This window comes from Nannospalax galili, unplaced genomic scaffold (assembly GCF_000622305.1).
Source record: "Nannospalax galili isolate Female #2095 unplaced genomic scaffold, S.galili_v1.0 scaffold1362, whole genome shotgun sequence".
Taxonomy (NCBI): domain Eukaryota; kingdom Metazoa; phylum Chordata; class Mammalia; order Rodentia; family Spalacidae; genus Nannospalax; species Nannospalax galili.
The window spans coordinates 1,192,009-1,203,468 of NW_008347579.1; the positions used below are offsets into that span (position 1 = coordinate 1,192,009).

General features: G+C 32.2%; 1 protein-coding gene across 3 annotated transcripts in view; it reads right to left on the reverse strand.

The window, feature by feature from the left end:
• Positions 1-11,460, reverse strand: part of Atrnl1 (attractin like 1) — a gene marked incomplete at its 5' end in the record, with an annotated part of 630,201 nt that overhangs the window by 458,143 nt on the left and 160,598 nt on the right. For all 3 annotated transcript variants that reach the window (XM_017800920.1, XM_008844317.1, XM_017800921.2), the window contains 1 exon segment: positions 7,949-8,001. In XM_017800920.1, the coding sequence (XP_017656409.1) occupies positions 7,949-8,001 (53 nt within the window).

Here is an 11,460-nt window from a genome sequence, read left to right on the forward strand (position 1 = left end):
CATAAATGAAAATATTTTGTAAATGTTAATTTACTTCCTTATTACATTTAGTTCATAATGAACTCTCAACAATCTCATACACGAGACTCTAACCATACACTTATTTACAGCCACATATTTATTTATAAGCACATGAGGCTCTGGGTCCTATACTTGGCCATGCTGCAAGTCAGAAAGAGATACAGATTTTGACAACCCAATCAGGAGTCCAATTTTTTTAAAATAATGACATATTTCTAAATGGAGTCTTTGCTGCATAAGTTCAACTAAATATTAATGGTTTGTTTATGCCACAGTAATATATAATATACAGCTTAAAGAACGCACCTCAAAAAAATAAGCTAAAAATTGTTTCTTTCATGCTCCATTGTTCCCACTAATATGCTTTATAAACTGAAAGCAGACTGACCACTTTAAGAATAAAAGTTAAGGGTCAGTGGGTGAAAACACATGCTGACAAACTGAGAATCTGAGCTTGACCCCCAGAACCCACAGGGTGGATGAACTGACTGCTGTAGGTTTTCCTTTGACCTCCATACAAGTCATGGCTTGCCTATCCAATGCACACAAACACAAACAAACAAACGAGTTTTTTAAAAAAGGCTGACAAAGTTTATGAGGTTTTTGTTGTAGTTGTTGTTGTTGTTGAGACATGGTCTCCCTGCAGTCACGGCTGGCCTGGAACTCACTAGGCAGACCAGGTTGACCTCTATCTCATAGCAATCTGCCTCCCTCTGCCTCCCAAGACTGGAATTAAAGGCTTGCACCACCACGCCTGGCTCAAAGTTTTTTAATTAGGTAATCTTATTGTCATGGCTAATCTTGGTTGTCAATTTGACCAGATACGGAATTAACTGAAACAAGAGAGACTTTCTTGATAGGATTATCTGAAGCTAAAAGAGCCACCCTAAATGTAGGTGTTGCCTTCTGATGGCCACCCATCTAGAACATCATGGCAGAAGGGAGCTCTTGCCTTTTGCCTGCTTGCAGTCACTGGCAGTGTCATCTTGTTGCTGTGGCATTCCTTTGCTGATAGTAGAACCAACTTCTTTGGATTCCAACATAGACTGAAAGCTAACAGATCTCCAGGAATCCTTCAGGCCTTTAGCACCAAACTGGGATTGCTGAGACATCCAGCCTCATTGACTGAGCAACTACCAGATCCTCAGCCTCTCCAATGTACTCCAGCCACTGTTGGACTACTCAGACTCTATCCAGAAAGGTAATTTAATAAATCCCAATATACATATATGCTCCGTTTCTTTAGAGAACCCTGAATAATACAATTACCTAATTCCATAATAATTTAAAGCAAGCTTTACTTGACAAGCTATTACATGACTTTCAAACATTGCTGTTTAACAACCCATCAATAAACAATGAAACATAGACGACAGCAATGCATGCCTACTCATTTATTACTAATTTATGTGTGTATACCAGCAAGGCCAGCTATGTGCCCCATACATCTGTGAGTATGGAAACCCAATAAAACAGAGTCCTGTGTACCCAGAATCTGTCCACCAAAATTTTCATTTATCAAATAACAAGTAAACAAGTAAGTGAATTGATTTCAAATCACATAAGCATTAGATAGGAAGAAAACATTTATATGTGAGAAATAAAACTACCAAATGTAAAAGCCACAATCAAACATAAAGCTTGAGCTATTTAATAAGAAAAAGATAAAAACATTAAAGAGTATTTTTAATAATTTATTTAATAATTTTATTTTATGTATATGAGTATATTTGCCTGCATGGATGTAAGTGCACCCGTGTCTTGCAATGATCCCAGAGGTTTGAGAGGGCATCAGATTCCCATGGAAATGAACTTACATATGGTTGTTAGCTGCCTTGTAGGTGCTAGGAATTGAACCTGGGTCCACTGAAAGAGCATCCAGTGTTCTTAACTGTTGAGCCATCTCTCTAGCCCCAAGATTAAAATTCATTTACTTTAATTTTTCATATGCATGAGTATTTGCCTACATGTAGGCATGTGATCTATGTGCATGCAGAGCCGTGGAGGCCAAAAGAAGGTATCAGACTCCCTCCCAGGAAATAAAGTTTATAGATGTTTATTAGCTACAATGTGGGTGCTTGGAACCAAACACAGGTCCTCTGCAAGGACAGCAAGTGCTCTTATCTGCTGAGCCATCTCCCCAGGCCCAAGATTCTCATGAAATCAATATTATTTCCAATATATCAGTCTGTTTTGTGATGCTAAAATGTTATCTATATGAAGAAAGCCATCAATTGTATAATTATAATGAACAGAAATTACCGGGGTTCACACTCCTAGAGACAGGAAGTTCAAAAAGCTGGTTCATTAGACATCTGATGAGGGCCCTACATCACCCCCAAGGCAGAAAGGACACAAATTCAGTTATATTTTTTTCAGATAATGTTTGATTTATTGTGTCTTCAATATATTAAGTTTAAGAATTTAGAATCTCTGTGTTGATTAAAGTCATATCAAAACATTTACAATTGACAGACCAGATGCTATTTAAATAACAATTTAGATTTAGCTGTTAAAATGTTAAATAAATTCATTAACAAAATATAGAGTTTAAAACAGGAAAATTCTTTTATTCAGATTTAAAGCAAAAACCCCCAGAATTATCTTATTAAATGTGAGAACTAATTCAAGTTTTAATTGTTTTCAATGTTTTATGTTGTAGCATCCTAAGGTATTAAATTGTGATTGACAAAGTTTTTCTAATTCACTGCTATAATCTGTTAGAAATATTCTCTTTTGTGTATCAAACAAAAGAAAAATATTGAGTCTAATAATACGCTCCTAAGTAATGTTTTTCAGTCCAAGGAATACACATTAATTAGATAAATCAATAACAAATAAAGATTTTACAGTGAGCTGAAAGGATAAGCATTTTGTTTCAAATAATACAGACTATAGCAAAACATACTGAGTGATGGAGATGAGAACTTAATATAAAAGTAGGAATTAAATTCCTTCCTCTCAAAATAGGTACCATATTATTACCACACGTTATCCTGAATTCTAAGTAACAATGAAAGTAATTCAAAATAAAACAATCAGTTATCACTGAGTAAAAAGTAGACGACAAAGTGTCAGATTACTTGAAAATATAATAAAACACCTATTTAGTACTTTAGATAATACATGTAACAAATGAATATAATAGATGTTTACAAAAAGTAACTCTATGTACTCTAATTCTATTCTTCCAAATCTAAGAGCTAATATGTTTATATTCCAGTCATTTTATTCTGGGTTAAAATAACGTATTAAAATTATTGTGATGATTTTTTTCAATGTATGTAACATAAAAATACATGCTAGGGTCAATAAAATTAGTTATCATTGCCACAGCCTTCTTTACAATGAGAAGCATGATAGCTTTCTAATATATTCTGTTTGAGGTTTTAAACAAAAGTTTTAAAAATAACTGAAGTTGTAAACAAAGTAAAACTGCTAATGCATTACTTTCAATTTGTGTTAACACCATTCTGCAATCAATGGCTTTAAGCTACACTTTCAACTTGCATCTTAAATTTGATCTAATCTTTAAAATCTGAATAGTTCCCATTAATACTTTTACAAAAACTACTTTCCTTTTCCTTTTCCAAGATCTCCAGCTCTAAAGGAATCCTAACAAATGGCAACACTGCCACCTAGTGCTTTAGGATGATTTCTCAGATGTTAGATGTAGCAGAGGATCTACTAAATTCTTTTCCAATAGTCACTGTGGCTAGTAACTAATTAAAAGGTGACTGCTTGAAATTAAAATGTACTTTAAGGTTGGCAGGAATTTGAGGCCAGCTTAAACTGCTTGGGAAAATATATACATTCCATTAATATTATTTAAAGTTTTGACTGTTATCCTGAAAATATTTTAGATGTATTGAGTTAAATAAAATATTGTATTTCATGATTGTAATATCTTCTTGATTGATTGTTCCTTTGATCAAAATGAAATAGCCCTCTTTGTCTTTTCTGGTTAGTTTCAGTTTAAAGTCTATTTTGTCCGATATTAGGATTGCTACGCCTGCTTTTTTCTTAGTGCCATTTGCTTGGTATATTTTGTTCCATCCTTTCACTTTGAGATAGTGTCTGTCCTTGAAAGTGAGATGAGTTTCTTGCAGACAACAAAAAGATGGGTTTTGATTCTTAATCCATTCATATAGTCTGTGTCTTTTGACTGGGGAGTTCAGTCCATTAATGTTTAAAGTTATTAATGAAAGATGAGTATTGAATCCTGTCTTTTTTTTGTTTATATTCTTGCTATAGTTGTACTTTTACACTGTTAAGTCCATTTGATATATGATTTTGTTTAATTCAGATGTCTCTCTGTTAAGTCTCTGGCCTGTTATAGAAGTATTATAACCAGGAAATAAGGGAGGAATTAGAATAATCAAATTCTGCATATCCCCAAATATTTATATATATTGAACATCAGTATCTGCTAAGAACATAAGAACAGAGAGAGACAGGCATAAAAGCTGTATCTATTCTAGATGAAGTAGCACACATAAAATATGATTTCTTCCAATCAAATCTGAATCTGAACCTGAATAAGCCTCTAAACAAGGATTTCTCAGTCTCAAGTTGGGCCCGATGAGTCTTTGTTCTGAACAAGGCATCCTGAACATTGTATGCTGTTGAACAAAATCCTCAGTCTGACTCTAACCACTAGATATGTAAAGTACCCATGCCTTCCTCCAGATGGGAAAACAAAACATTTTAAGCACTGCCAAATGTCTCACAGTGGATACCAACATATATTAATAGGGACTGGATTTTTCCCCACATTTTCAATAAAATTTGAAAAAATTATAATATATTTAATCATAAATTCAGAAAATATGTGTGTATGTAGGTAAAAATTGAAATCATAATTCTGGTGAAAATAATGATAATAAGAAATCTTATACCTAGTATAGATAAAGCAACAACAAAAAACAACTGGACAGTGTTCAGTGGAAGAAAACTAACATGTAAATGACTTAGCATCTCAAGGAAAAAAGAAAAAGTACATTTGAAAAAGGAAATTATTAAAAACAAAACCTAAAAATGACTAGCTGAAAAACAAAGTCAATTGAATAAATAAAACAAAAGGCTGATTATATAAAATGTATCAATTAATTACTAAAAGAGAATTCTAAAACAAAAATTTAAAAGCAACTCACCCAGAAATTGTGGTCTACCAGTTAAATTCAAATAATATTTTCACTATTGTTGTTTTAAAAGAGGGTAACAATCTTTCCAAAACGATTTATAAAAGTTGTTCCCATAATTCAGAATTTTGTAGATAAAAAGAGTAAAACATAATCAAGTGCATTACATAAAGTAATGTACAAAAAAGAAAGGCTATATTCATTTATATATAAAATAATCATTATATATCTATTATATAATCAAAATAGTCATTCAGGACAAAATTTTGCAGCATACTAAGATAGGAAAGGATGTAATTTGACAGAGTATATTTTAAAACAATGTACACACTCTACTTAAGAAGTCCATGATCATTATTATGAGTCAACACTCAGAGAGAGATCAAACATACTGAAGATTAATTTGGACAAATGGAGGGCTGGGGAGAGAGAAAACGCAACAAAGTGCTTATCTGTTGTGCAAGCATGAGGAACCAAGGTGGAGCCTCAAGAGCACACATAAAAATGCCAAGCATATAGCACACAAATGAAATCTCAACATGAGGGAGCCTAAGGTAAAAGGATCACTAGGAATCAGTGGCCAACCAGTCTAGCTAATTAATAAGCACCAAGCCAATGAATAATTCTGTCTCGAAGTAGGTAGACTATATTTACATGAAATATTACAAAAATTTTTGGCAGATTCTTAAAAAGTTGAACATAACCTTAAAATACAACCCATTAATTTATTATTTTTAATGGGTGTGGTTTTTTTTTTTTCAAAATAAAGTCTCAGTGTGAATACCAGGCTGGCCTCAAACTGGCTATCTTCCTGCCTCAGTCTTCCTGGGATAACTGGTATGTGCTATCACACCAGGCTCAACCCACCAATTTTATTTCTAGTAATATGCCCAATGAAAATGAGAATATTTGTCTAGACAAAGATTATATAAATGTTCACAATACCATGTTTATTAATAGTGGAAGTTTATAAATAATCCAATACCTACTAAATTATGAATGTACAAAAAGTACTATATTCACATAATTTTATATCATTTATTTACTGATAAAAATAAATTTATTATATGAAGAAGTACAATAGAAACTGTTTAGGTGTCTAAATTGATATAGAAAAAAAATCATTGAAAGAAAGAAATACTTCTTCGTAAATCAAATGCTCAGAAAAGTAAGACTAAAAGAAAATTTCCTCAACATGATAAAGTCAGCTATGGAAGACAAGACTGCATAGCTTCATGTTTACAACATCATTTCAACAGTATGAAAAGGGCACAGCTACTACAATAAAACAAGAAGAAATTTAAAGGGCTTTGAACTGCAAAGGGAGAACTCACACCTGTACTGCTTGCAGATGACATAAATGACTATGGGAAAATTCTGACAGAATTCAATAAAAGTGTGATAGAATTTTGTATGGAATGCAAAATCAACATAAAATTATAATACCACAAATAATCAGAAGTGAAATGCTTGAAATATTATTAAAAATAATATCAGACTATAAAATACATAGGGGTAAATCTGATAAAAACATAAAAGACCTATATAATGAAAACTACAAAATGTTGCTAACATAAATAAAAGAATAGGATGGGAAGGAAGGAAGGAAGGAAGGAAGGAAGGAAGGAAGGAAATGATATGCTATTTCCATGAATAAAAAGCTTCACTGTAGTTAAAAGGCCCATTTCCCTAAATTCACCTATATATTCAGCACAATTCCAATCTAAAATCTGACAGGTATTTTTAATAGATATTTCTCAAAATAGCAAATTTATAAAGAGAAGTTGATTAAATTAAAAAGTTCTTGAGAAAAATTACTTTTAAAAGGAATGAGACATCATAAACTAGGAAAGAATGTTTAACAATCATATATGTGACAGATAATTTTACAAAGAACAAAACAACCTTTAAAACTTAATACCATGTAGATGAGCATAGTGACACACACATTTAATCTCAAAACATAGGAGACAGAGGCAAGTGTACCTCTGTGACATAGAGGCCAGCCTGGTCTACATAGCGATGTCCAGGACACCTGAGACTGTCTTTTTAAAAAGACAGGGAGACTCTGTCTTAAAACAACAACAACAACAAAAATACCATGAAAATAAATCATTAAGTAAAAGTGATCAATGGATTTGATGAGAAATGTCATCAAGTAAAATGCATATGGCATTTAACATGTTAAAAGATGTTAGATATCTATTTATTAATGAAATGTAAATTAAAATAATGGTTGGATAGCATCACAAACCTCTTACAATACTAAAACTTAAAAAGTTACCTATAAAAGAATGTTGAGAGGCCTAGACAACTGAAATTCTCAATCACTGAGGGTGGGGATGTAAAATGAAACAACCACCGGGAACTAATTCATCTGTTCATAATAAAGTTAAAACATGAGCATTACCAAATGAAAGTTGATAGAAAAATAAGTGTAAATTTTGGTAATGATAAAAATTTCCACTTACAAAAAAAGAAAAACCTACCATAAATTTCTATTTCTTCAAAAACTGACTTTATTTAAAAAATACATCAAACCCTAAATTTTGTTCCATGTTCAGAGTATCTATTGCTATTATTCTATGAAGAATAGGAAAAAAATACCAAGCACAGTTAAAAGAATACAGCAAATACATATTACCTTCCTTTGTAATCAATATACAGTTATGTTAAAAGATACAAGGAATTTAAATTATAAAATAGAAATGAAAACTATACTTATGGCTTATCTGGAGTTAATAATATGAACCAGTTATTTAAAATGAAAACATACAAATACTTACAATAACATGTTCCCCTAAGTGGATTACCAACATAGCGATTTTCAGAATCACATCTGTAAAAACACAAAAACTCATTTACAATTAAATAATGTAATTTTCTTAAAAGCTAAACCATAAACCAAAATTTAAAAAATAATCCTTGAAAATAATTGATTATAGAAGTCTGTAAATGAGCATGAATGAGTAGAAAATATATATGAAAATAATACAACATACCAGAAACATAGGATAAAGTTAAAAGCTTTATGATATTTATCACTCTATTAATAAAGAATTTCTTCATGGTCTAACTAAACTCATCAAGTTGTTTAAGGTCAAAGACAAATTGAGAACATTCATAAATTGACTTTTTCCTTTGGTAGTATTATTTGAAATTAATATATTTTCCCCAATTTTTACACAAATGAAACTTTATTTCTTAAAAAGATCTTCTAAAAAGGCTAAACACATAGCTCAGCAGTTAAAGAGTATTGTCTGCTTCTGTAAAGGACCTAGGTCAGATCTCAGCACCCATATAATGGCTAAAAACTATCTCTAACTCCAGTTTCAGGGGATCTGACAGCATCATCTGGCCTCTACAGGCATTGCATACATGGGTACACTTATATACATGCAGGAAAAACACTCATAAAATATAAAATAATTTTAAAAATTAAAATAAAATCCTCCTCAGGATATACCTATCACTGGTCTCTAGTGTCCACATGCACATTTGTACATGAATGATCACACACACACACACACACACACACACACACACACACACACGTACACAGGCATACACCACATATACTTACACATACACACAGAGCCTCAGGTATGTTTGGAAAACCTTTCTCTCTTAAACCGAACTATTCAAACAAAATAAACTAAGATGAACTAAATTCCAGAGCTCAAACTTGTTCATGTAAGATTACTAAAAATTGGTGTATGAGCATTTAAATACATGAATTCTAAGTAAATTACCTAAAAAACAGTTACCTATAGCAGGGGAGAGAAATGGGATTGTTTTCAAAATTTCATGAATTTGCGTTTTTCATTTCTCATTTCCAGAATGATACTATTAGTGCCAGACAGACATATACCTTAGATGTGCATTATGCTATTTCTTAGACTATCATTTCAAAATAAATTTTATAAAATATATGTGGCAGAGTAACAGAATACAAAGGCTCAATATTTAAACTAAATTAATTTTAGAGATACATTTGAAAGGACTTTTTATAGGAGTGTTCATTTAAGCAGAAAGATGTTATTATTTATATATTTTAATTAAGAAAGAATCAGAACAAGGCATGGAGGCTCATACCTTTAATCCCAGCACAAGGGAGGCAAAGGAAGAAACAGATCTAAATTCAACAAAGGAAGGCTTGAGTCTCACAAAGAATCAGAAACTCAAAAAGAAATTCACATGTCAAATTCACAGAGAAAAATTAGTAACATGAAAAACCAAAATAATATATTGCCACCAAGTACAAATAGTCCTCTACAGGAGTACAATGAGAACCCCCTAGAGATAACACAAGACATGGAACTCAAGAGAACAATTACAAACATGATAAAAGAATTAAGTGAATGTAAAGAACACATAAATAAATCAAATTACTGAAGAAAGATAGGGACAAACTTCTAAATGAATTCAGAAAAGAGTTAGAAATACTGAAGAATACTTGGGCTGAAATGAAGAAGGAAGTGAAACTCAGTAAGCTAATTAGAAATGACAGGAGACAGCCTTAACAATAGGATGAATGAAATGGAAAACAGGATATCAAGACTGGAAGACAAAGTGGATGAACTAGACCACTCAAGCAAAGATTATGAAAAATGTAACAAAACACAAGAATGGAATATGCAGGAACTGTGTGACACTATAAAAAGACCAAACTTACAAATCATAGGCATACAGGAAGGAGAAGAATCTCAGGATAATGGTATGGATCAGATCATCCACAAGATTATAGAAGAAAATTTTCCCAAATTAAAGAAAGACATACCCATACAAATACAAGAAGCATATAAAACACCAAATAGACCAGAAAAGAAACCCCACGGCACATCACAGTAAAAACACTAAACATACAGAACAAAGAGAAAATACTGAAAGCTGCAAAAGAAAAGCAAGTCACATATAAATGAAAACCCATCAGAATTACAGCTGACGTTTCAGTGCAAACTATGAAAGCCAGAAGAGCCTAGACCAAAGTATTCCCAGTTCGAAATGACCACAGATACCAACCCAGATTACTTTACCCAGCCAAAATGTCTATTACAGTGGAAGGGGAAAGAAAAAATCTTCTATGACATAAATACGCTGAAAGAATTCATGTTCATAAAACCAGCCCTTCAGAGAGTTCTTGAAGCAACGCAAAGAACTGAAGAAAGGAAAAACTATACCCAAGGGGTTACGGAAAGAAATTCAATGAAGGTATAACTATGGAAATACACCGCTATATAAAGAATGTGAACAAAAAAAAAAAATCACAGGGTCCAATATACATCTTTCATTAATAACTTTAAATACCAATGGACTGAACTCCCTAGTCAAAAGACACAGACTAGCTGAATAGATTAAGAAACAAAACCCATCTATTTGTTGTCTGCAAGAAATGAATCTCACTTTAAGGACAAGCACTACCTTAAGGTGAAAGGATGGAAAAAAATATACCAAGCAAATGGTACTAAGAAAAAAAGAAAGTGTTGCAATTCTAATATCTGACAAAATAGACTTTAAACTAAAACTAATCAGAAGAAATAAAGAGGGCCACGTCATTCTGATCAAAGGAATAATAAACAAAGAAGATCTTACAATCATGAACATATATGCACCAAACTTCATAAAAACAATACTACAGGACTTTGAGACCCAGATTAATCCCAACTCATTAATAGTAGGGAACTTCAATACCCCATTGTCTCCATTAGATAGGTCAACAGCACAGAGAATTAACAGAGAGACATCTTAAATAAACAATAACATATATCAAAAAGACCTAAAAGGCATCTCCAGAATATTCCACCCAAGCATCTAAGAATATACTTTCTATTCAGTACCCCATGGAACGTTCTCCAAAATCGACCATATACTGGGGCAAAAAACAAACTTCAACAAATACAAGAAGATTGAAATAATTCCATGCATTCTATCAGATTACAATGCAATAAAGCTTAAAATCAACACTGAAGAAACCCTAGTAACCACACGAACACAGGGAGATTAAACAACACATTCCTGAATGATGAATGGGTCAAGAGAAATTAAGAAAGAAATAAAAGTATTCCTGAACTAAATGAAAAGGACAATACAACACAACAAAATCTCTGGGACATGTTGAAAGCAGTCATTAGAGGGAAGTTTATAGCTCTAAGTGCCTATATTAAAACATCGAAAAGAACTCAAAACAATGATTTAACATTGCAACTCAAGACACTTGAAAAGTAACAACAAATGAAACCCAAACCAAGCAGACAAGAAGAAATAACAAAAATCAGGACTGGAGAAATGGCTCAGTGGT